Below are 26,260 nucleotides of genomic sequence, written 5' to 3'. Positions count from 1 at the left end.
TGACCAGTTAAAGCATCTTGCTGTCCTCTCCTCCTGAAACAATGAATGAAAGTTCACTAAAAAATGAGTCACATGAGTTTGGAACAGGATGAAATACAGAGGACAACAACTGCTGAGGTGGAGGAAATAGCGAGGTGAGAGGGGTGAGTAATTTCCGTCTCAGAAGAGAAGAGAGAGCCGGGAGTCGAGGGGAGAATCAAACTGGTGTCTGCCAGACTGGAAAATGGGGGAAAGAAATGTTGATGACCCACTGAGGGTTCAGCAGGCATTTTTTTCAACTGGTTGAGTTACTTAATAAGAGAAATGTCAGAAAACATTCATCCAAGAAGCCTGCTGAAATTGAAACCTCTTGAAAGTAAAAGAAAAAAAAGGCCCATGAAAAGAGTTTACACATTTATCAGAAACTCTGAGCTTTTTTTGGAGGTGTTTTTGCTTCATTTGATTTGTGGTCAGCAGTGGAGAGACACAGAGTGCAAAAAAAAAAAGAAATTGAGAAAACTATTTTGCAGTAGCCTTACCCAGTGTTGAAAAAGAAAAGGTTGTTTTTTTCATTAAATAAATAGGCCTATATAAATTTGTAAATATTACTCTACTCAAAATCAATAAACACATTAATCGCTGTACTGGAATTTAAGTTTACAAATAAACTATTGTTTCAAATTCAACTGAAAGAAATGTCTACCAGTTAATACCTGATGACAAGAGGGCGTTGGGGTCAGTGATGAGAAGTCACTTTATTCGCAGAGGAGAAAACATTCGGCTGTCCAGCCTTCATCAGTGTCATTATAATGCAGATGCCACTTAAAGGAGTAGTTCAACATTTTGGGAAATTTGTTTATTCACTTATATCGCATTATATGACAAGATCAATAGTACTCGCACATCTTTCTATTAAATATAAAGCTATAGCCCGCTGCTGATTAGCTTAGCTTAGCATAAAGAATGGAAATGGAGGGAAACAGCTAGCCTCGCTGTGTTCAAATGTAAAAAGAAATCCACTTACCAGCACATCTAAAGCTCACAAATGAATATATCATATCTCATTTGTTTGGTGTGTATCACGACCAACTTAGCTTCATGTCTAACAGACACATTTAACTCTCACTGAGAAATCAAATAAGTTTATTTCCCAAAGTGCTGAAATACTCCTTCACATGTAATCAATGACATCTAATCCCATGGATTTTAGCAACAGAAGCTCTGCAGCTGTAATCACATGTAGTCTTAGTTTATGTTTGGGAAAATGACAAAATTAAACATGATTAAAATATTTATCATGCTTCATGATTCTTCTAGTAAAGCAGTACAGATACAGCAAAGTATCAACTCATAAATACAAATAATTATTTTTCTTTTACATTACAATAAAAATATGGATTACCAAAAGACATTTTTAAATGAAGCCCTTAACTTATTTTTCTTCATCTTTGAGTATGTGTTACTGTACTGTATACTCCATGTACCTTCTTATTTTTGCAGTCATAAAATATTGCAATTATAAATATTATTTATAAAAAGAAAATGATTAAAGAACCATTGAAGTGACACAGGTAATTACATGAACTGTTTTCTTTTATGAATACAAACTAGTAATATACTCTGCCATGCATACATAACCTGCTGAGTTGTAATATATAATACACACTATGCCATGTTATACAAATGCTAGACTAGAGTACAGCTCACTGAAGAACAACTAGTATTCTGTCATCTGTTAAAGAATCAATTAAAGAAACAGTTTGACTAACTTGGTAAGTTTGAAACTGACACCACCACTGTTTTTGTAATGGGGGGCTTCGACAGTAAGTCACCTCATAAAGAAGATAAATGAAGAATCGATTCAGGCTTTGGGAGCATCACATCATTCAAAAATATTTCTGGCGCCAGAGGAGGAGAGAGACTTTCCACTGTGACGAGCAGCTGCCTGATAAAACACACAGATACATGGACATACACAACAAAAAGTCAGAAACAACTACCTGAATATTCACTTGATTTAAGTGCTATAAAAATGCCAACCCACGTACCCCTGTCTGTCCTTTGGAGAAGTTGGCATGAGCATAAAGGAGCACTGCAATATCATTATGTCCTGCCTCCAGTGCGATAGACAGGGCTGTGCTTTCATCCTGTTAACACAGATAATCATACACATTATGAGAATACATATTTAATTATATAGCACTTCTAACCCCTTTGTTTCCCTGACATTTTAATGGAATTTCTTTAAAAAAAAATGCTGTCTGCTTTCATAATTCAAGATGAGTGAGTTGAAGTTGGAATATTTCAGCTTCTCAGCTTGAAGCCAACAGTCTCACAAAAGCTGCGCAGAGTGGCAGCAATGAGTCACATACACTGTCGGTCAGGGCGGCATCACAGTCCGGCTGCGCCAGCAGAAGTTTTACGATGTCAGCATGGCCGTGCTCGCTCGCACACATCAACGCAGTGGAGCCCTCATCATCCTGGAGATTGACCTCCGCCCCCTGTGCCAGGAGTGCCTGCACCATGGCCATTCTGCCATGGCTCACAGCCAGCATCAGAGCTGTCTGACCGGCCTGGAAGGGCAGACAGCAGGGGCCAAACACAGGAAATAGGGTTAATGATGCAATTAATTGCCTGCATGACCTCAGGTCTTCTTGTCAGTGGATAGGTCAATGGAACATACAATTCAACATATATGGAGAGCAAAGTTTCCAATAACAAATTAATACTGAATGAATAAATGAATATTTAATTGGGTTTAAATGAAGGAGGTCTTTAAAGGGAAATTCCTTTGTAAAGCTTTTCCCCAATTAGTAAAAATTACCAAGGACTTCTGAGGAAAGTAAAGGGAAATTATGGATCTATAAAATGTAAGTGTTGCTAAAAATACAAACAGTGCATAGATACCATATCCTGTAGTTCCACAACAACTGCATATTTCTTCTCTCGATTCGACTCGATCGAGTTCTGGATTCATGTCTGAGTCCAAATTCAGTCATGCATGAAATAATTTTCAGTATTGTTCTGTATACAATTGGAATTGAATGGTGGTGAGTGAGCTTGAGAGTTGCAGCAAAACTGATCCAAAAATCTCTTTAAAACCGACATTAAAAAACTTTTCAGTGGTATAAAATGTACAAATAAGCAAAAAACTTGATTGGTGAGGGAGTCATCCGTTAAAAGCAGGACTTATCTGTTACTATGAAATGATGACAACAGGCTAACTGGTTCCTGATAGGCCCACAGCTTCTACCCATATTTCACTTTTGTTTGTTTTTCCTTTCTCGTGTTTAATGACTGTACAGAGATAAAAACCCTTATCTGACATTCAAACATCTGAGCTGCACATTTAGTACTCCCAGACAAAAAAAACCAAATAAAACCACATCCATGTATATTATCAAACAATAAGAAACTTCTTTGACACCATAAAGAAACAAAAATTGCCAACAAGACATTACATCCACTAGCATTACCTGAGAACAGACTGACTCACCTGGCTGGCCTTGGCATTGACGTCCCCTTTTGTGAAGAGCTGCTCCACAACTCTCATATCCTCTGGAGTTTCCACAGCTGCAAGTGCAGCCAGCATGATGGGTGTGTAGCCTGCTTTGTTTTGTTGATTCACGTTACAAACCTCTGTGTGGCGGTCAGTTGACCCCGGCGGAAAACACAAATGAGAGGGAAGAAAACAGACGTGAAGAAGAAAATGTATCTATTAGTAGTTCTTGCAAACTCCCTCTAGCTACACTAACTGTGCCAAGTTAAATACTGAAAAATAAAGTTCATTAAAATAGTAGACTCACAGACATGGAAAACATCAAAATCTGTGCTTAAATTCCTCAGCAGCCATGATGCAAAGACATTATAGACTTGCTAAAAGTGTCCTCAAATAACTGTGGTTTCTTTGCAGCTGTGCAATTAAGACTTCTCAAAAGCATGTATTTTGAGAGTGCCGAAATTTCACATAGTTGCTGAAACACTCACTCAGTGCATAATGTGGAGCATCAAACTACTCTGACAAACTCTTTCAAAAAGGTTCCATTATTCCTCTAATTCTTAGATACAGTGTAAAAGATGAAAAAATAACATTCTTGAGAAATGTTGGCTATACAAAGGCTTAAAATTTTTACTTATGCTAATTATATGTTTCTATTCATCTGGTCTTAGACAAAACTTAGCAAGACAGACCCTTCAGAGAGAGCGGTAGATTCAAAGCTCTCTTCTGAAAGCTGTGGCAAGGCTTTTAGATGGAAGTGAGACAGAGTACATATCCCTGTCATTACACCTATTCAGTGCTTGTCTGTCCAATCTATATTGATTAAATCCTCTGAACTGACTGGCCCTGAATCATATCAATAAAATTTTGTTCCCTTTCAAATGTATCCACAGCTTGAGAAAAGGTTGGAACAGTTCATTGTGATTTTGAAAATGGATTTCCAAAGAAAATCTTCATTTCAAATTTGAGTGGTGCTGAAACAGGCACTGCTGTAGCAACATCTGAGGGTCAATACAGTATTTTAAAATTTGTATTATAATTATATTATAATTTGTCATAACAGCTCACACAGTTAAAAACAAATCTCTGGCTGGTTAAGCAAAAGTCAACAAAATTTATTCCATTCGTTCTGTTGATATAAGAGTTCAAACTGTGCAGTGATGTCAGATAATGAGTTCTACTGAACTGTCTTCTTGTTTATTGTCCTTGAAAGTAGTTCAATGTGAATGTTCTTGGTTTAGGCCAAAGTATTTAGATATAAGAGAATAATATCTTAATTTAATTGTGGAAAATGTACTGTTCATTACACGTTAGTTTCAGATACAATAGGACCTCATGTTACACAGGGTAACTCACTGTTTGCCTATTTGCCCCCTAGTGGTTATTGGGAAGCATAGTAAGGTCGACAGACAACACATTGAAGAAGAGCATTCACTGGGTCTGTGCAGTCCTGTTGAATTGTGCAGAATTCCTCATTTCTATAAAACTGTGTGTTTGTGCTTCTTTCTCTACTATTTATTTTTGGGGGTTTCTATTCAAAGGCACAGTTATTACACTCATTTCTGAAATGCAGATGGTTAAAGAATTCTGGTTGTGCTGTAAGTGCAAACTGTATCGAAGACCTCTTGTTGCCCTGTGATTATTACTGTACCTGCATCAAGCAATTTCTTGACAATGCCAAAGTTGGAGTGAGACACGCTGTAATGCAGAGCTGTGTTTCCATTGCCGTCAGCCATATTAACTATGTGTTGCAATACTGAGGGCGAAATGACCCGAAACGTTGACAAGTAGTCGTCCACAGTGTCAGGAGAAGCCGATTTGTGGCTGGACACAGAGAACCACTCTTGCTGGAGTGTTTGTAGACAGTCAAGCTGCAATGGACAAAAGAATATAAAAAAATGCAGGTACGTGTGTGTGTGTGTGTGTTTGTGTGTGTGTGTGTATAATATATATATATATATATATATATATATATATATATATATATATACACACACAGACACACACACAAATGCCATCCAAGTTTCCATAATTCAGTGTGCAGAGCAATTTCTACTTTGAAGAGATAGGAACATCTTGTAATAACTGGGATGTGACTGAAAGAAGACAGACAAAGAGCATAATAAAGCAACAACTCACTATAAATATCTCCAAAATATCACAAAAGAAGAGTCTCAGGAATCTGTCTTCCTTTCTTTGGCAAAAAATTTGTAGCATGCTGAGTGTTTTTTAGTATTTCAAGTTTCATTATGGAATCTATCGTAATTTCCCTTTTCAATATACTTTACCTATTGAACTCCCTCTCTATATGATTACCAAATTATTGTGAATGTGCGGAGTCTCTTTCACTAAGAAATATTATTGTTTTTAAGTTGAAGAAAAATGCCACGACAGAAAATTACACAGTCAACACAGCCCTTCGCTTTTTGTGCCAAACTCATTTCTTTTTAAATGACATACTTGAAGGAACCCTGCCCCGGCATCTCCCCACGCTCAGTCAGTGACATACCATTTAACGTGCACACGCAGACACACACATATATACAATATATAAGTACACACTTTCAGTGGCTCTCACAATGAATATTATGAACAAAACCTACCAATTCCCCATTGGACAAAGCCGTGTCATCACTTAGGTGCATCTTTAAGGCTTGACAAGCAGAAATAATCATTGCACTTAACTTGCACCTAAAAGAAACAGCAATAAATAAATTACAATCTGCATATTCAGACTTAAGAGGAAGACTCAAAAGTCTGATTCATACCATAAAATATCAAGATTAATGCCGTGAGGCTTTTTCAACTGGGAGATTGTTTGGTTTTAAAACCCTCCAGAATCCTATATTACCTCTGTTGTGATTTCGCAGACCCTTTCGTTGCCTTGTTGGAGCCACCTTTGCCCTTTCGTGCTGGTGTTCCATCTTGAGCAGCTTCCCTTAATTTCTTGTTTCCTCTCTTTTCCACTTCCTCAGAGTTAACTTTCTCACTGACAGAGAGCTCGTAAGATGGCATGGGATCCAGTCTAAGGACAAAAAATAACAAACAAACAAACAAACAAAATAAAAAGCTAACACATCACATCCCAGTGTTTAGCAGTAAAATATTAGTTTAGTCATTAGATGCTTACCCTGTTGTCACCCTCATAAACTTCATGCTCTTCCTGTTGCTGCTACAGCCTTGATTACCATTCTGTTTCTTCATCACAGGCCGCAGCACATCAGAATTGGCCGATCTGTCTGAAAAGAATGATGGAGCAAACACCTCTGAACCTTAGCATACACAACACTTGACTTCTACTGTGTATTTTATCAATTGCAACACATAAATTAATAGACACAAAACCACTTGGTTTATCTTGACAGTACTATTTATGATTATTTATATATTCTTACAAATCCAAAGACCTCATTTCAAAAGAGAACGTATTCTGACACCAGCTCCTCCTACGTAGCAATTCAATTTTAGACTCCCAGCCACAAACTGCTATGTGGTATGAGATGCCTTCCAAAACCAGATATCATTCCAAACATTGCAAGTGTATCCCTCAAAAAGCCAAACTTGCCAAGCCAAAGGCAGCCACTTCCTCTAAACCTAACGCAAGTTTAAACTGGGTCTCCGGAATGGTCTGGAAAATGAATATTTTTAAACTACACTGCTTTTGCAAAGACTGTCTCTTCTTATCCACCCACCCTATTCCAAGTTGATAAAGATTTACTTCAAACATTATTGTTTGGGATTATAACACATTATCACACACACATTTACCTTGCAGAGCTGAGGACGTCTGTTGTTCTAACATTTGTATCATTCTTTTCACCTCAGATTCATTGCTGCCCTGTTGGTACATTCCTGGGTTTGCTTTGTCACATTTAGAAGAGTTGACTGAAAGTTGAGATGGAGACTGAAACTCTCTGTTGACTGTGGCAAAGACAGAAGACATTAGAGAATATTTTGAGTAGTACCAACATAACATTACAGACATTACTTACAGTATATTACATAATAACAAGAAATCATTAAAGTTTTAGATGAGTTTTTGACCACTAGTGGTGCTATGGAGAAAAGTTGTGATGAACCGGTGCCAATTTTGTTTGTAACTTTAAAACTAACTAAATCCTTTAAGTGTTACCTGGTAGCTGAGAATCAAAACGATGGACTTCAGTTCCTACATTTGCTGTGGCTTTGTTACTGCAGGACATCTTGGAGCTGTCACTTCCTCGACTGCTGTACTGCTCAGTGCAATCTTCTGTGAGTAGGTCCCCATGCTCCCCAAGGAGCTTCTGCATTTTCTCTATGTAATGGTTAAGCTCAGGGTCCCACTGTGTAGATTGCTGGAAACTCTGGCATGGTGTACTGGATGAAACTGAAAAATCCCGTATCCTTCCCTCCCCTACACCAATACTTCTTGTCCTGATGGGGTCAGGTAGGTGAGATGGTCCAGAGGCCATATTTCGAGTTTTCAGTCCAACCAGGAAATTCTCATTAATGTTTGTGAACCCAACACCAGTGTCTCGGGTTACCTTGGTGACTGTTCCTGGTGTTTGATTTAAGACATTTCCTATCAGATCTGCGGTTCCTACACCGACAGTACGGGTCTCTGGGGTGCATTTGATATCTCTGACTCTGTTCCCTACAGACACAGTCCTGGTAACAGTCTGAGTGGTGTTGGTGTGCTTGTCTTGGGTACTGAGGAGAGTATTTGTACTGGAGTCTGTGTTGAAGGCATGTCTTGTGTTGGTAAAGCGAGACACTGAGCTGGATACAGTGTTGGTACGCTGTGAAGCTGTCTGGGGTGACGCCATGATTCCTAGATCAACTCCTCTTACTGGATCTGTGGCCATACCTTGAGAAACCAACTTCTTTGGTTCACAGATGATCACATCAACAGAACAGTCCCCACAAGCCACTGAATGATACTTTGTCTTTCCTTTCTTAGACCCCAGATAATCCACTGGTATCTCTGTGTTGGTTTCTGCATCACATAACTTTATCTCCGTCCCAACTCCTTGTGTGTTTGTAAAAACCTGGATCCCCACACTCTTATCTCTGGTCTCAACTCGCTCTCTGACCTCCCAGTGGCTCATGGGTACATCAAGTCCTGTGCAAACATTCTTCAGCTCAGGCCCACAAGAAGATACTCCCACAGTTCTCACCTCTGTTGCCTCCCCTGTGCTGGCATCCTGGACCTCTGTGTGATTACCCACTCCCTGGCTAGTGGTATGAGGCCTCACTTCTATGCCTGTGCTCGCAGTGGATGGCCTAGCAAGAGATGCTTTGTCAGCTCGGTTCCTAGCTCCTGCAGCCTGAAGCTCAAGTTTGAGACGGCTCATCTCTGTCTGGAGGGCTGCTTCTTTCAATTCTGCTTCTAAGTGAGAAATTCTCTCCTTCAGGGCACCAATTATTAGTTGTTGGGCATCAAGCTCTGCATCTCGTTCTGTGTAAATTCCGAGATTAACTTCAGACACCTCTGTTGCAATGGACCTTTTCTCTACCTGATCAGTGTGCACATATTTGTTTTCTTTTGAGGGTTTAGACAAGGTGATATCTTTATCAATTCCAACTGTGACTGACTTGATAGCCTTGTCATGCAAAGGACTATGACCTTTTCCATGCCATGCTTGCAAATGTCCACCCTTGATGGTTCTTTCCAATGCCTGCATCTCTTCCGTCAGTTTCCTGAATTCCCTGAGGTCTGAGGGCTCAACACACACTATGCTCTTAAGTCCCTCCTCAGTATTCACCTTGTTCTCAATATCAGACCCATCCATGCTATATGCTCTCCTCCAGATAACTTCATTCATGTCTTCATTGTCACTCTGGTTCTTGAGCTGAGAGACAAGTTGCCTCTTTTCCTCCTGAAGAACTGAAATTTTTACCTGGAGGATAGGGATGATTCTCACCTGCTCCTCCAGCTCCTTCAGCCTCTGCAAAGCTACTACCATTTGGTCACGAACATGCTGCAGGTGCATGGGGCCGAGACCTGTAACTGGAGTGGTTCTACCAGAGCTCTGTGGGCTCGATCTCAGGCACCCTGTGCTGCCTCTACTGCCCAGGGACGAGCTAAGGTGGACATGCATATCACTCCCTGTGCCAGTAGGCTTGTTCCCATTGTTGTTCTGATTATATGCACCCAGGCCAGTGAAGGGGGAGAGTGACCCAGGAGAGCTTACCCCTCCAAAGCTGGCCAGTCGTCGACGAGGCTGGGGCTGAGGTGTAGGCTGACTGGTCACTTCCTGCTCCAAGTACTTGTGGGTCTCCACGATATTCTTTTCCACCACAGGGCTTTTTCTTTGTAAAGCAAGGGATCTTACAGCAGGCTGAGGCTTTGACTCAGTAAGTATGTGAGACATTGCTGGTCCCTCATTCCTTGAGAGCTTATTATCCGAGGATGAACCATGTGGTGGAGGAAGTGGTGGTCGACTTCTGGTTGTAGAAGACATGCCCAGTAGTCTTGTATCATTGGTGCTAGATGACAAGGATTCTTCGGAATGCCACTGACCGGATCTTTGTGCTTTTTCTGCATTATTGACGGCCACTCTGGGCCTCCTCTTAAGGCTTAGCCGCTTAATGGTGGTGCCGTTTTGTAAACTGTCCACACAATTGAGGTAGTCCACGTCCGACTGATAATTGTAGTCGATCCCAAGGTACTTAGGAACACACACTTCAGTGCTTTGACCTAGTAGACCAACAGTGGAATAACAATAACAACAACAATTAATGTAGTAAAGTAAAAAACTGTCCAAACACTGGGCTTGAAAGAGGGAAATCTAAAATACTTACTATGTGGGAATGTCTCCAAATCTCCCTTAATTCAAGTTAAGGAAATCTCATATACATTAAGAATTAAAGTTTAAATCTAAAAAAAATCTCTCTCTCTCTCTCTCTCTCTCTCTCTCTCGCTAAGGCTTGTACTGCTTTGTACTATACACTTTCTACCCCTACAGCTTCTTTTTTCCTTGCTTACCTCAGTGTTATTCGCTCATCAGCAACCATTTCTATTCAAATCTTCTTTTCGTCTGTCAACTCAAAATATTTTTGACTATAATCTGAGTCTCTCCGAGCCTGTCCCACAAGAAGAGGAGGGACAGAGGAGGATTTACCAATCGTGTAGACTCTGTTTTCAGGAGTCACTTCTCTCCAAATGGTATGTCTCTCTACATAGCCTGAACCCACACTATAATTACTCTGCAACTCTCCCTCTAAATGTCCAACCATACTCTTGGCAGGTCTTCTAAACCACAGACCATCCTCCAAGTATTTCAGCCAGTGAATAAACAAAAGTAACACAAATATTTTACATTTATCAAATACTTGACACAAATAGGTATAACTATACTTGTATGGCAAATTGTAAACACTATAAATTGATGGAGATTTTTTAAAACCATCCATTATAACCCCTATAAAAAGAAGTAGAGTACACTTGGTGAAGTAAACATACAGAAATGCACAAATTATGCACAAATTATTAAAAATCTAAGAAAAAAAAAAAATCAAAGTTATTAGCATATTAATAGTGAGTTACCTGACACATTTCCCACCATGTAATTGCCTTGAGCCATGAATATGTTTCAAAAGGAATCAATAATGGAGCAATCACTTTATATCCAGTTAGAACTCTGAATGAGTCTGTAAATAAAAGAAGAACGTTGAAGGTTAACAATGTTTCACATCTTGATTAGTAGCTTCTAGGTCCTAGTGCATCAATCCCTTTCTCTTTCCTGGCCCCTGGATCAGCAATCTATAATAACTAACCTTACAGTGCTTACATAAAGGAAATGCTATACCAGGCCATGACATATCATTGTTAATTCTGCAAAGTGCACAACAGTGATTCGCCGCAATGCACTGCCGTATCACTTTCTCATCAGTAAGCACCTTCTGTTCTCAGCATGTGGAGGTTTTGTGGAGGCTGTCTTGCAAATAATGCACATAGGCTCAGTTCTGTCAGTCTCTTATTTAGCACTTATGAAGAATCCCCTTACATTGAGTCAGTTACATGATGTTAGGTGGTTAAAGTGCATTATGGACAAAATAATCACATGAGCTAGATAAGGAAAAAAATACAAGAAGAAATATGGAGCTATAATAGCAAGAAATCTGAAAATAAAGAATAACAAAATTATATAGCATGAATCACCGGTAACATCAATATGGTATGTAAGCTGTAAAATACTAACCACACACAGATCACTACTAATATGTCAGAGGTCTGTGTACTATGTAGCATGATCCATTGACTCTGTACATATCGTGTAAGTTTTACACGTGTATCTGCAAGTAAATATTAGTAATATGGTGTATATAAACGAAATTCACACACCACATTAAAATCAGACATCACCCAGTGTTCACACTGACACTTAAATACACCTACTTTATTTTTTACTATATTCACTGTGAACAAGTGACATCAAGCCTCTGGCAATATAGCTAATATGTTTAGCAAGTTGTCTTTAAAGTCAGCCACAGTGACCCAAAGTACTATTTCTGCATAATCATAAGAGAGAAGAGCCAAGTTTGCATTGACGGAGACAGAGGAAATGCATGAAATACTGAATCTGGAACTAACAATGAAAGTATGAATGAGGTAGAAAGATGAGCCAGACAAGCATTTAAAAAAAATGAAACATGAGATTTAAATGTATGTATGCTCCACTCTTTTTGATTTAAATGCATGAAAACATGATGCTGCTTTCATAAACACCATTATTCTAATGTATTTAGATACAGAATATAATTCCTATTCACAATGCAACTCACATATTCTCATTCATTCATTCAATGACTCATTCACCAACTTACACAATAGTGACAGTAGACTGACCTGCAGGAGCCCCTGCATCTGTTCTCCCTAATGCACGCCGATGTGAGTTTGGCACATAATCAAACAGTAAGTTTCAAGGGCTCAGCTGACATTCTCTTCTCTTCTTCCTGATAATAAGCTTCATACCACTACTGGCTTAGGTGACTAAAATAGGTATTGAATTCATGGAGTCCTTATTTCTTTTAAAAGAAACTGAATATATTATGTGTCTTTGGTATTCATCTCAAAGGTTTCATTGACTCTTTCAGTATAGATTTCAGTACCATTACATGTTCAAATAGCCTGGCACAGACCAAAGCACACGGATGTTATAAGATCATATTTAATGGGATTTACACCAGCCTGGTTTATTATTATCTACAGTAGCTTAGTGAGAAAACATATAAAAATACTAATTAAAAGTATGAAAGGCAAAACTTCAACTTTCATCAGCTTTTCATCATTGCTGAGCTTGCAAGCCACAAGACTAAAAAATGTTGAGGCAATGCTGCACAATTGTTGGATGTCAGGAAGCCAATATGTCATTGCACAGCCTTCCAAAGGATAGTTATATTAGAGAGCAGTGGCTAAAGTTGATTTTTTTTTCCTGAAATACCAGAACATTTTAGCCTGAATTTTACCATCTGTTCAGCTCATTTTAGCGCAGACTGACCATCTACCGGCATTTACCGGGGAGTTTTACCACGCTACAGTAACAGACTGCAGGTTCAGAGATGGACACAAAACGCCCTGTTCTTGCTGGAGCTCCAGAGAGAAGCATGAGCGAGGAGATGTGAAACTATACTGAGATGGTTTTGGGTACTTGAAACCACAAATATATCCTCTCATGGATATCAAACCTTCAAATAAAACACTAGAAAAGTGTGAACAGTGGGACCTTTAAGAGAATTTCTCTCTGATGTAAGTCTGCGGCTGTGGTTCCTAATTTGGGGGTCATAAGACAAGTCTGTCACAAAATGATTACCAGTATAGGTAAGAAGAAAGATTTTTTTCTAGACTTTTTCTTGTGAATTGCAGTATTATTTTAACTTAACAAATTAAAATAAAATCGGGACCTGGTCTTAACTGGTAAACATATGCAACTGGTGACAAGGGGTCACAGGTAGACATTGACTTAAGGGGTCACAACCTGAAATGACTTTGCAGGGATTTTGAGAACCCTCAATCATCATTTAGCTTTAGCTATGCAATTAATCAAAGAGTTGCTCTAAAGTCTAAACAAAATTATTAAAAACTCATAAGCACTGCACTGTCTATTGTTAAGGTAGAAGTAGATGCAAAATGCGTCCCATAAAAGGCACATAGTTACAGACCATGCAGCATTTCCACCACTTGGCCTCTGCTAGCAGCAGCAGGGCTGGACGCTGCCTCAGCCTGACGCCTTGTGGCCACGCTGAGAGAACATCATCCAACTTCAACTATAATATGACATTAGAATATAATATAATATAATATAATACTGGTGTAGAGCTCACATTTGAGTGTGTAGTGGTGAACAGAAAGTGTCTTTTTTCCTGCTTTAAAACTGAGCTAAAGTCAATACGCGTTCACCTGTTAGCTAATGTGATGTGAAGGCGCTTACCTGTGCAGGAGGGGAGGTGGACACCCACGATAAGGCGGTCGGGGGATGCACAGTTAAAAATAATGTCTCACAGTCGTTTTATCAGTCGGAAAAAAAAGTCGAAGAGCAACCTGTCGATGTTAAAACGATGGCGAGTTCATCTTTCTTACTTTTCCTACCTTTGTTTCGGACTGAGAAACGCCACTCCTGGGAAGAAAGAAGTTTTCACTCTCCAGGAGCAGGGCGGCCAATGCGCATGCGCCGAGAGCTGTCAACATGTACAGCAGGTGCTCCTGGGAGTCAGTCAGGTGATGAACAGTCCTCAGTAAAATATTGATGATGACTTTCCTTCTGTTAAATCGACTACACAGCATTAAGGCTACATGGTTTTATCTATGTTGTCTCTGAAGCTAGGCCAGAGGACTAGCCTAGGCTAAATATTATATTTTTATGACTTTTTATGGAATAAAAATATAAATATAGGCATGACAGTGTGCCAAAGAAAATGTCTAAATTCACATTTTTCTTCAGTGAAATAATGGAGAGACAAGTTCTGTAAGAGGTGCTCTTTTCTAAAGCCAAATGAAACTACAGTTTCTTTTTTTATTTTTGTTTGTTTTGTTTTGTTTTGGGTTTTTTTTTTTTGCTTGTTTGTTTTGTTTTTTGTTTTGCTTTGTTTAATTTGTTTAATTCTTTTTGATTTTCCTTTTTGCAGGACGGTACTTTACCAAAGCTGCTTTGCTGCTTCTGAAACCTTATGGGCAGAACAAAGTAGCCTCTTTTGTTGCAGTTGCATCCTCAACAGCAGAATCAGCAGCAGGAAATGACATGCTCCTTAGAATTGAATCTTTGCCCAGACTACATTTATATTCAGCAGCTTGTAAGCTGCACAGTGACATCATGTGGACACAGTGGAGAAATACATTTTACGCTTCACACCAGTCCAGGAGTTGTTCCCTTAGAGTTTGAGTGCTATTCCCAGGAGAAAAAAAGGTTCATGTTAGTGAAAACATATTTATTTTGGATATGAATCAAAGGGTCCATCTAAGTAAAATCTGTTTGTAGCTCTCTCATGCTGGTCTGCAAAAATCTAATTTGTAACTGCACTGTTATCATTAACCTCAAAAAGCCATGATTAGTATGTGGGTAACCATCACACATTACCTCATAGTGGTGGCTATTATCATGCCTGGTATCTTGTTAAGTTCAAAGTTCAACTTCATATAAGCTTATGTTGTAAGTCCTCTCACTCCATGTTTGTGTCACAGATATAGTCCTAAACTAATTAATAATTATATGCATGCACTGCAGAGACAACTTTCAACACTGCTCTATATGTGGCTGTTCATTATCTCACACCTACTGTTTTATCAGCACATGTAAAATTAAAGGTGTTATATAAGAACAAGTAGGGTAGACAGGGACAATGAGTCCCATGAATTGAACTTTACACGTCTTGGATCATGCAGGGAAGGCATGGTTTTAAAGCGGTTTCTGTAGTGTATCCACAGAAATGCTGAGACCAGTACAAGTTGTGCATCAACTAGCTACAGAAAAGGCAGGGAATAAAAGGGGGGAAAGTTTTACTAACTGTATATTTTTATATGTCATAAATTGATTTGTACTTGTAAAACGTAACAACTGAAATTTCAGTTGTTCAAAAACAATAAGACTCCAGCAGTTATTTGAAAAGCAGATAGTATTTCTTGTTATGCCATAAGCAAACAGAAATAAGGCTAGGTAATTAATAATGAAACATTGCTTATGGCAAATTTGCCCACTTTGAATGAACACAATGTAACAAGAGCCAAGTGCACAGAGGCTAAGTGTTGTTTCAACCGTATCCTCACACTACTTTGATTAATAAAGTGATTTTGCTTACAACTTATATTTAGAGTAACTTTAATCTCAAATCAAAGTGAGGAGGGACTGATTCTAGAATGGCTGGAACCATTGTGACGTTAAAACAAAACAAGTCCACTATCTTTGAACTTTGATCTTTTAAACCCATAGATGATCAAATCATTCGCTGACTGGGAGAATGGACACCTGTGATTGGTTGGAAGAGTTGAACACCCCTGTCCCTCCCCCTATCTCAGCTCTACAGGCCACTTTTTAACTTTGGGGCAATGATCTCCTATTTCACTTAAGGCATTAGGCATTAGGTCCCAGTCCCAGTCCCACACCTGGCAGCAAAATGTCTGACAAAGGATCCTTCGATACCAACGTGCTGACCCTCACCAGGTTTGTTCTGGAGGAAGGCAGGAAAGCACATGGGACAGGTGAGCTGACTAACCTGCTGAACTCTATCTGCACCGCTGTCAAAGCCATTTCCACTGCTGTCAGGAAAGCTGGGATCGCTAACCTGTGAGTAACAGTTCCTTTTTATTCATTTATTTTTTTATTCCAGAGTGGGAGTGGTTAATAGAATCAAGGAGGGGGTTTAACTGCATTATGAAACATTTACAAATCAATCAAGGTCACTTTTTTGATGGTTTCCATTTTAATATTACTTTTACTAAGCTTCATTTTCTTTTCTGTACATTTCAGTACATTAGTTTTTATTTTGTTTAAATGTGTATAATAGGAATTGATATCTGGGTTTTTAGTTGCATGCAGTATGACATGAGAATCAGTAAGCAGTTTTAACTCAGCCCCTGGCCAAAGGTGAACTCTGCACATGTTGTGCACAATCCCCCAGGTCAGAGGTCAAGAAGATAATTGGATTTTCAGACCTTTCTCACAATGTGGAAAAAAAAAAACTATTAAAGAGGCACTTAATGCACTTTACAAAAAAATGTAAATGGCATATCATAACATTTCCTTAACTGTGTTTTGATGTTGCAAAAAAATTGAAAACTTTTACTCAGGTTTTAAAAACTTAAGTCACTTCAGCTCATCTTTCCTTTTTTTTTGAAGATATGGCATTGCTGGAAGCACCAACGTGACAGGGGACCAGGTGAAGAAGCTGGATGTTCTGTCCAATGACCTGGTCATCAACATGATCAAGTCCTCCTTCAGCTCCTGTGTGCTTGTGTCAGAGGAAGATGAGAAGGCCATCGTTGTGGAACCAGACAAGAGAGTATGTGCATCTGTACAGTATTATGCATGCACGGCCGTGTGAATATGTGCTATTCTTCTTTATTTGATAGGTTTTCACAAGTTTTTTTTTTTTTTAGCATTACTGCGGCATTGATAAAATTATTTTTCTGGACTTACAGGGAAAATACATTGTATGCTTTGATCCACTGGATGGTTCCTCAAACATTGACTGTCTAGTCTCTATTGGAACAATTTTCGCTATCTACAAAAAGGTTAGTAACTATGATCCTGCATGCTGACTCCAAACACAATAATATTATTACATCATTGTACTGAGTAGGTTGCAAACGCCTTTCCCTCTTGTGATATTTTTCCACATCCTGTTCCATAGACCACAGATGATGAGCCATCTGAGAAGGATGCTTTGCAGCCTGGGAGAAATATTGTTGCTGCTGGTTATGCTCTGTATGGAAGTGCCACCATGATGGTCCTCTCCACTGGTCAGGGAGTCAACTGCTTCATGCTTGACCCTGTAAGATGCCATCATAACTATTACTGTTAGCTGGTTATATACAGAATATATATATATATATATATATATATATATATATATATATATATATATACATACATATCTGCAGATAATATCGCTGTGAATTTGACTGCATCGTGACAATCTGAATAATTTCTTTGCAGGCAATCGGTGAGTTCATCTTGGTGGATCGAGATGTGAAGATTAAGAAAAAGGGAAAAATCTACAGTTTAAATGAAGGATATGCACAGCACTTTTATCCAGATGTGACAGAGTACCTACAAAAGAAGAAATACCCAGAGGTAATGGCAATAAGTGAACTGATAACATTCACTGATTTTTATACATCACTACATACATCATACATACATCACATTACATTACAAAGGCCAGATGTGGAGTTGGCTACCCAGCCGGCCAGTGACTAGTGTTAGTATTGTATTGCGTAAATGAATACAAAATATTTTCCTTCTGAATATTGTGAAATTGACCACACACATTTGTGTTTGTAGGATGGATCTGCTCCATATGGCAGTCGATATGTTGGTTCAATGGTAGCTGATGTTCACCGTACTTTGGTGTACGGAGGAATCTTTTTATATCCTGCTAATGTCAAGAGTCCTAAGGGCAAGGTGAGAGAATGGAGCTTCTATAAATGTACAAAAACGTTTTTAATTGTTTATTTATCTGTGTTAAGTTGCTGTGAAATGCACACATAAGTCATTTGTCATGTATCTCCATACCAAGTCACTCGTCTCTCTGCTTCTTGCCTTTCAGCTGAGGCTGCTGTATGAATGCAACCCCATGGCCTTTATCATGGAGCAGGCAGGAGGCATGGCCACTACAGGATCCATGAATGTTTTGGACATCCAGCCCACCACTATCCACCAGCGAGTCCCTGTGGTTCTCGGATCTCCTGATGACGTGCAAGAATATCTTTCCATTTACAAGAAGCATAACAAATGAGGTACTCAGGTCTGCTAGAAGTTACGCAAGAGAGTTTTAAGTAATAATTGACTGGCACACTCTCTGGGATAACAGATCATGTTTGTCTCTTTGAATACAGCAGGTCAAGTCTGGTGTTGAGAAGCCCAAAGCAGAACTAAACACAATCAAGTGACTCCATCAGGACATTGCTTTCTATTCATTCCCTCAGCTTTGGTGATGAAGGAAGCTGCAGCTTCACTGGACCTACAAACTCCACATCACACTGTGCCAATTCCAGCTCGTTGCTGTGTGTGTTATTTGAAGGGACTGTACCCTGTATTTTTTAAGTAAAGACAAATGAAAAAAAAAAGCTCATTTACTTCACTGAGTTGCTAAAGTCTAGTATGCATGTGTGGGTTGAGGATTTCTCTCTAGATACTTCTTTTTCTTAAGGGTCAAAAGAAGTCATATTGCAATCCCACACACTGTTGGTTAGCATGCTAACATTCACTAATTAGTGCGATCAACTGACTGTCATCTGGAAGTGTGTCTATATTCTTCTATATTTTATTTCCATCCAAATCCTCCTCCATTCTTTTTTTAATGACACCCACACGTTCTGCCTCATCTATAAATTGAAAAATGGTTATTTCATTGACCTTCTGCTCAAATTGTGTTTGGAAGCAGCACGCCCAGTTTACACATATCACACGCATTCACTCCTGGGAGATGCCATGTACAACCATAATGTGATTTATTGGCCTCTGAGCAGGTTCAGGCCTTACTCAACAGCACCTATATTTCTGCTCTTTCACTTTCCTCGCTCAGATTTGATCTGCCAGTCTGGGAATCCAATCAACTTGCTTCTTTATGGACCCGGAGTTTCCCTGATTTTAAGCAATTTGTTTGTCCTATTTCTATGTAGGACGAATGCTTTCTTTTCATATTCTTGCTAAGAAACCTGAAACCAGTTCATTTTTACCACATTTCATTTGGACATAATGGGATTTTGGGATGTAAGCCCTGATATCTGTAATAATAATGATAATAATGATAAGTACATCATTATTTCTATGAGTTCTGAATAACCATTAATAACATCAAGATTACTTCTATTGTTGACAAAATAATGTGAATATTAAAAAATAACTGACAGCTTTCTCTTTAAGATGATATTTTGATATTTGGGTTTTTTTCCAGAGATTCTCAGATTGTTTTCAGCATGTGTTTTGTATGTAGTAGCCAGACTGGAAACAGGGAGAGACAGCTAGCCTAGCTCTGTCTGAAAATGACTAAATCCACCTACCACAACCTATGAAGCTCGCTAACAACCATTTTTTAAAATCTTGTTTATTTAATTCGTGCAAAAACTTAAATCTAGTCCAAAGTAAAATCACTGTCTGGCCAAGAAATAGCTCCATCACAAAAGCCCTGTACAACCACAAATTACTGTTTTTACTCTTCATTTTTTGAATAGGTTAAACAAGCAAGATGTAACATGTTAATTAGTGAGCTTAAGCGGTGCTGGTAGGCAGATTTTGGACAGAGCCAGGCTAGCTGTTTGCCCCTGTTTCCAGTCTTTATCCTAAGCTAAGCTAACCATGTTGTGGCTCCAGCCTCACACTGTATATGGACATATGAGACCGCTATCGAGCTTTTCACCCAACTATCTTTTTGTCCACATCCATTGGCAACTTTAATCTCCTTCAGACTCTGTGTTTCCTTGTTCGCCTCTGATGATGTCTGGCATCAGCAGAACACCCTGACGGGCCTTCGTAGCGCCAGAAATGTTTCAGCTTTGCCGCAGCACTAATGAGCCATAAAGACTCACTGAGAAAAACAAGATCCAGCAGTATGCTAGCACAAAAGCCTCATTCAATCAATCAAGTTTATTTAGGAAAGCAGTCATTATGGTCTGTAGAGCAACAATGTCTTCTAAATCAGTGTAGTCTATATCTCTCCAGATATTGTACTGAGGCTTATAACATTAAAAAACAACTATAAAGTGCAGTTTCTGAAGAAATAGCAGTGGGTTTGCTGCCCTCTGCATAAACTGAAGCTAAACTGCTTCGCTGGCTTGAATTTGTATGAAGAAGCAGCTGAAGTTTTAGGAGATGGAAAACAGGAAAAAAGGGATGAAGAATGCAAACTGCAGTGGAAGCAATGAAGAAAGTTTAGAAGTGAAGCGTATTGTTTATCTGAGTTGAAAAACCAAGACAGCCATGTACAATACAGGATCTCACCTCTAAAATATCAAAATTGGGGTTTCAGAAAAAAGGGAGGAGGCACGCCTCTCGGCCCGGTGCCAAGCTTCAAGCTTGCTGTCTGGTCACATTTGCAGCAATCCCACCTATTAAGAACAGAGTTGTGTGGATCACTGCCTGCTGATGTCACTTGGAAACTTTGCACTGAAGCACATAAGCTCTTCTGAGAGCATGATGGAATTTTTATGACCTTTTTTTAACTTATGTTTTGGCAATTTAAACCCTCTTAATGTGAGAATACTGTATGTGAGTCACATGTAGGTTAAATTATGTGAACTGAAAGCAGATGTTTGATCGGAGATGGAAGGCTTAGCGATTTCCAAAGAGCTCCTTTGTATATATAGAGAATGGAAAATAATTTATGCCGCTCCAGTGTGTTGGATGGAATCCGTATTGTCTGGTATTCACTAAAAACTGAACCACTTCCTTTTTTATGTGTGTTTGTCAGTGTCAGCATTCAAGGGTCTCAGTGCACAAACACTACACATTACAGGCACACATGTTTATTTCGATTTTGTTCAGACTGTGTATGATTATAGGTTACTGAGTCAATATTTAGATTTTGCAGGGAAAGCAAAACCCAGCCTGTTTCTTTTTCCCTTGCTACTGTGTGTGGTAAGGGTGTTTGTACTGTGGACAAGATGAGATGACATAGCTTGATTTGAATAATTGTCATAGTATTGAAATAGGTATTGAAAATAAGTGGAAGACTTTAAGATTGATTGTTGAATGTGTTAGGCTGCACTGTAGCCCTTGACATACTTATCAAGACTGGCATTTCCTTTTTTTTGCCCAAAGGAGCAATTTGTTACTTCTAGCTGCATCACCGCACCACACATCAAATTGAAATGATACATGTATAACAGAAGCTTGAAACAACAGTGGTAGCCATACAAGAATAATTTCACCAAGTCATGTTGTTATGGCTATATCTGTCAACTGATTGTTTTTATAATATGATGCAATATATCAGATCTTTGCCTCTTTGCTATTTAATGTTTATGCAACGCTGTTTTGTCCTTTTTGTCCTTTCTAACAATGACAGGTCAGAGCCTGTTGTTTCCTGCTGTAGCCCTTCACCCTCTGTCTGACATCCACCCCGTGTCCAGACAGGCTGTGTTTACTTTGCACTCTGATGAAGAGTGTTACAGCAGAACGTCTGTGGTGTGTCTTTGCAGTTGACAGCTTACTCATTCAATAACCTCCTCCTCACTGCAGCTCATCTCACTTTTGCGGGGCCAGATCTTCAAGTCAATAGTAAGCGTGCTCATGGCTCTAGGGATGGCAAATTCAGTTAGGCCATTACTTTGGTCCATGAAATCTAGATCAGACATTCATGGTCCCCAGAGGATCGCTTTTACTTACTTTGATGAATCTGGGACTTTTCCTCCACCTTTGACATTTGTGATTTATAGTGAACTATCTCGGATGGAAATTTAGTTCAGACATTCATGTTCCACCATCAGGTAAATATTTAAATTTATCTAATATATCCAATGATTTATGACTAAATAAACATAAATAAATTCCTGTGAAAAAGAGCTGTACTTTATAATTAGTGGGCAAATTATGCTAACATGCTAAACTGTGTTGGTGAATGTGGTTGCGATGAATTAGCATGTTCATTTTGTCAGCATGTCGATGCATTAGTTCAAAACATTGCTGTGCTGAATTGCAACCTCACAGAGCTGCTAGCATGGCTGTAGCTGCTGCACTGTTATTTGGGAAATTTTTTATTCCATTATTAGAAAGCAGACAGGAGAGGGATGACAGGAAACGAAGAGAGAAACCTGGGATGTTGCAGTTCTCGGTCGACGCCTTATCCCCAGGGCCACCTGGGCGCCAGTAAACATCATATTCTCTGGTGGTCCTTCTTCACCCTCTACCAAGTGAGGGAGGATATGCATTCCTGGCCTGGACAAGCTGACAAACCATATTTGGTTAGATTTATAATAGCTGTTTCTCAAGTAGCCTTTGAAACTACAATGATCTTATCTTCTGTCAAGACTAATACATGTTTTTGTTGGGTTGTTCTTGTTCTGAAGAAGCAAACAGAAGACAGGAATAAGTTAATAGTAATTAGCACAAAGCCCAAGAAATGCTCCAAAATATAGGACTGTCAAACAGTTGATTGAAGTGTACTTTAGGTCAGAAGCAAAAGATGAAAACTATATTTGTATATCTATTCAGCTTCACATCCAGATTGTCTCTACAACTTCTCTAATCAGACTTCATATCCGTCCTGCCATGTCACCCCTTGTTTAAGTGATCAGCATGGTTTTTCTCAGAACACTGACAGTATGCAGACCCAGAGAGCCTATGTTTAAATTAAACATAAACTCTGTATCCCAGACCACCCTGATTGGAGCTAACTGCTAATCCAAATACTGCCTCAACCTTCTCCCAGAGAGGACCCATATTTGTACCTGATACTTTATGTATCCCCAACCCCATCCACTCCCAACCCATCAAACACTCTAATTTAGGAGGTAACAGTCTAAACGTCTAAATGTTTCCTTGGTAGCTACAAATCACAACACTTCATTTCATCCAAAATTCAATCTGACGTCTGAGTGACTGTTGTAGAGTGTGAAAACCTCCACTTAACTCTGTTTTTGTCACTCTGGAGAAAACTCTTGTCTAAGATGGAAACTAAAATTGATTTAAGTCTGTTGTTACCAAGTTAGAAGAAAAAAAAACCTTACTGCAGTTTAGAATGGAAAAAGTGCACTCAGCTGGTCCTGTAACTTCTCTCAAGTTTACCTGTGATATAAGATTTTATTAAACGTCTATCTGTTCATGCATATGATTCCTACATTGTGTCCATAGCAACTGCTTTATGGAAAGTGTCTATCTCAGCAAACTAGCTGCCAAAGTATCAGCAAGCATCAGGACAATATTATATAATAATCCTGCAATAGCATTTATCTTCTTTCTTGTTTCATTTGATGTGGTTCAAATACAGCAGTAACTATGGTCCTTTGTGGTGTTTGTCCATAGAAATACATACAAAATTCCACTCAGATTATTTGGATTTATTCTATGGTGTCATGGATGGGGATGGTTGGACCAGACCACCACTGGTGCTGCACCTTACAAAGGGTGGTGTGTTTGGATTAAAAGCATGCATGTGGTTACCGTCACTGAAGACAGTCTCATCTGAGCTCTGACCACCAGACTACAGTCAGTATTTCTTCCGCTTGTAGGATATGTGTATATTAAAGTTTACAATAACTGTAGTACAGATGGAAGGAAACTACAGGCTTCTCCATCCACCTCAACAAATATATAGTATATTAAAGGAAGCTCTTGGATATGGCTCCATATGTATATGTTTGGATATGATTACTGGGGCTCATGCAAGAGTAATTTAAGAGAATTTGGGGTATTCATTCATTTTCTCATGCTTCACACATGGTCCAGACCTGTCGCAGGAGTCATGAACAGAAAGGGACAACACACACACAAGGGGAGAACACGTAAGGGTTATAGTGGCTTAACAAGAAAAAAGTAATAGGCATGCATGAGGCCCACTGTGCATCATGAGCAGCTTTTATAAAGAGCTAGAAAGAGATACACCTTTGTCACCGGCGGTCAAGCATCAGCAACTGTCGACACTCACCAAAATGTCAGATCCACCCACACGTCTCCTGTGTCTTGTCTGAAGTTCTAAGAATACTCCCGAGGCTGCCAGAGAGATAATCCTGTAACAATGATGGCCCATGGCATTCAAACAGCATCTCCAACTCTGCTCAAACATTGTGATTACTTGGGCAAATGTCAGGGGAGCCTTGGGTCACGTCTCATTTTCTGTCTCCTGAAACGGCAGCTACGCTTTAAAGATTGAGCTCAAGCTGTGCCCCATATCGGCAGGATGCCAGAGGGACCGAGTTATGGAATGTTCCATGGAAATCTGGCAGTGTTGTATCCTGTTTCTCCAACTTTACTGTGGGACTGTATGATGTGTGTACATGCATACAGAGTATTAATCCCGCAATAATCCCTTCAAGATATTACTATATCTCAGATATATCTTAAGAAATAATGCCCTCTTTTTTGGGGAGAGTTTGATGAGAAGATTGATACCACGCTCATATTTGTCCATTAAATTTAAGGCTACAGCCAGCAGCCAGTTAGCCTAGCTTAGCACAAAGACTTCAAACGGGGGGAAATAGCTAGCTTGGGCCTGTCTGAAGGTTACAAAAATCCATCTATAAGTCCAACTAAAGCTCACTAATTAATACTATATTTGATTAATCTTAATTCCACCTTTTTTTTCTCTTCAGATGTTATGTATATGCTGGCTAGTCATGTTTCTTCCTTCCAGGTGTCTTGTTAAGGCCTCAGTGAACAAAGCCTTCTCTGTGCTGAGCTTGTGGTGGCATATCTGTCCCTGAGCAGCTATTTCCTTTTGGAGAGCTACATGATCACAGCTTGGAGAGGAGAGGTCGCGTTTCAAACAAAAGCTAAAACTCCTGTCTGCCCTAGAGTCTCTTTTTCTTCTGTATTAGCTACAGACCTCCACAGACAGATAACCTCAGTAGTATTACTCTGGGGAAATTTGTGTGGCTTTATTATCCTCCCCTCTTTGTACTGTAGAGAAATGGCTCAGTTTTTCTTATCATTACCTGCCAGCCTCACAGAGTACCTCTATATTGCTGGCCACAGCAACCCCGGGAGGTTTCCATTGCTCCATATAACTCTTATAACCCAGGTGTGATTAATCTACAACATGGCTCACTATCAGTTACCCTTCTTTGTGATGGCGAAACCAGCATCTACCTCTCTGTCTGGATTTTAACCCTCTGTTCCAATCTTTTTAACAGCTCCATCTGCTTTCCTACAAAATCCCTGTGTGAAGCAATAACTACCAGAACACGCATCTTTTTGTAACATTATCCATCTTTACTCCCTGTCGTGGTGCTAATCTGTTCCATGAAGTGAGCCAAAGGAATCTGAAAGTCTTGCTGATGGGAAATCGGTACAACAAAACAATTGTCTATCTGTTCAACCTCACAACCCTTGTAGCACGTGCCAAACTTTTGGCTTTGACGATTAAAACTTTCTCAGTAGTCTTGGCTAGTTTACAGCCAGACCGACCCATGTTTGAACTTGTAGCTCTGTTCTCTTCTGTGAGTTCAAAGTCAAATCCTTTTCCTGCCGTGGTGCGTGGCTTCCCCCAGGGGGATGCACCTAGTCCCAGAACATGTGGTACCATCCTCAAACATCTCTGGTGTGATAAAGGTAAGGAGCATGTTGGAGTCTGGACAGCATGGGGGGAAAATGATGCTGGTCAGAGCAGAGACAACAAACCTGATAAACAAGACTAAGAGTTCACAGCTCTGTGAGGCTGCAAGGACTAAATGCTAATCACCAAACTGACATACTCATAATGACAGTGCTACCATGCTAATGTCTAGCAGGTGTTTACTATGTTCACCATCTTGGTGACTGGTATGCTAGCTTGCTTAAATGAAACACACAGTGGCAACAAGAGGTAAAGTCACCAAAGTCATCAGGTTTTATCCTCTGAGAACCATTGATATCTGTACCAGATTGCATGGTCATCCATCTGATAGTTCTTGTTGTATTTCGCTAAAAACCAAAAATGGCAACTTCACAGTTG

At 39.4% G+C, this 26,260-nt stretch overlaps 2 protein-coding genes and 1 long non-coding RNA gene across 5 annotated transcripts; 1 reads left to right on the top strand and 2 right to left on the bottom strand.

The window, feature by feature from the left end:
- Window positions 1–715: 715 nt before the first annotated feature.
- LOC139611724 (KN motif and ankyrin repeat domain-containing protein 1-like) lies at window positions 716–14,303 on the bottom strand. 2 transcript variants are annotated; one of them, XM_071466598.1, is made up of 12 exons: window positions 13,891–14,303; window positions 11,007–11,110; window positions 7,611–10,157; window positions 7,247–7,399; window positions 6,609–6,717; window positions 6,330–6,503; window positions 6,082–6,169; window positions 5,130–5,349; window positions 3,476–3,618; window positions 2,352–2,552; window positions 2,028–2,126; window positions 716–1,924 (listed from the first exon to the last, which is right to left on the bottom strand). In XM_071466598.1, exons 2-12 carry the CDS (start codon window positions 11,041–11,043, stop codon window positions 1,862–1,864), a joined length of 3,834 nt encoding a protein of 1,277 aa, XP_071322699.1. In that variant the 5' UTR covers window positions 11,044–11,110; window positions 13,891–14,303; the 3' UTR covers window positions 716–1,861. The 2 variants fall into 2 exon arrangements, with proteins under 2 accessions (XP_071322699.1, XP_071322700.1); XM_071466599.1 differs by lacking the exon at window positions 11,007–11,110 and having other exon boundaries at window positions 13,891–14,298.
- A 1,700-nt stretch (window positions 14,304–16,003) lies between these two features.
- On the top strand, window positions 16,004–18,740 carry LOC139611553 (fructose-1,6-bisphosphatase 1-like). 2 transcript variants are annotated; one of them, XM_071466313.1, is made up of 8 exons: window positions 16,004–16,236; window positions 16,789–16,951; window positions 17,091–17,183; window positions 17,303–17,443; window positions 17,608–17,745; window positions 17,956–18,075; window positions 18,221–18,410; window positions 18,513–18,740. In XM_071466313.1, the coding sequence occupies exons 1-7, from the start codon at window positions 16,067–16,069 to the stop codon at window positions 18,407–18,409; spliced, it is 1,014 nt and encodes a 337-aa protein (XP_071322414.1). In that variant the 5' UTR covers window positions 16,004–16,066; the 3' UTR covers window position 18,410; window positions 18,513–18,740. The 2 variants fall into 2 exon arrangements, with proteins under 2 accessions (XP_071322414.1, XP_071322413.1); XM_071466312.1 differs by having other exon boundaries at window positions 18,510–18,740.
- On the bottom strand, window positions 18,693–19,624 carry LOC139611554 (uncharacterized). Its single transcript, XR_011686330.1, has 2 exons — window positions 19,481–19,624; window positions 18,693–18,880 (listed from the first exon to the last, which is right to left on the bottom strand). It is a non-coding gene; the product is annotated as an uncharacterized lncRNA (long non-coding RNA).
- Window positions 19,625–26,260: the final 6,636 nt, after the last annotated feature.

This window comes from Trachinotus anak, unplaced genomic scaffold (assembly GCF_046630095.1).
Source record: "Trachinotus anak isolate AG129_WGS33_773 ecotype Australia unplaced genomic scaffold, CSIRO_AGI_Tana_v1 ptg000028l, whole genome shotgun sequence".
NCBI classification, from domain to species: Eukaryota; Metazoa; Chordata; class Actinopteri; order Carangiformes; family Carangidae; genus Trachinotus; species Trachinotus anak.
Note: the sequence above shows the minus strand (reverse complement) of the source record. Positions and strands in the feature narration are given on the sequence as shown.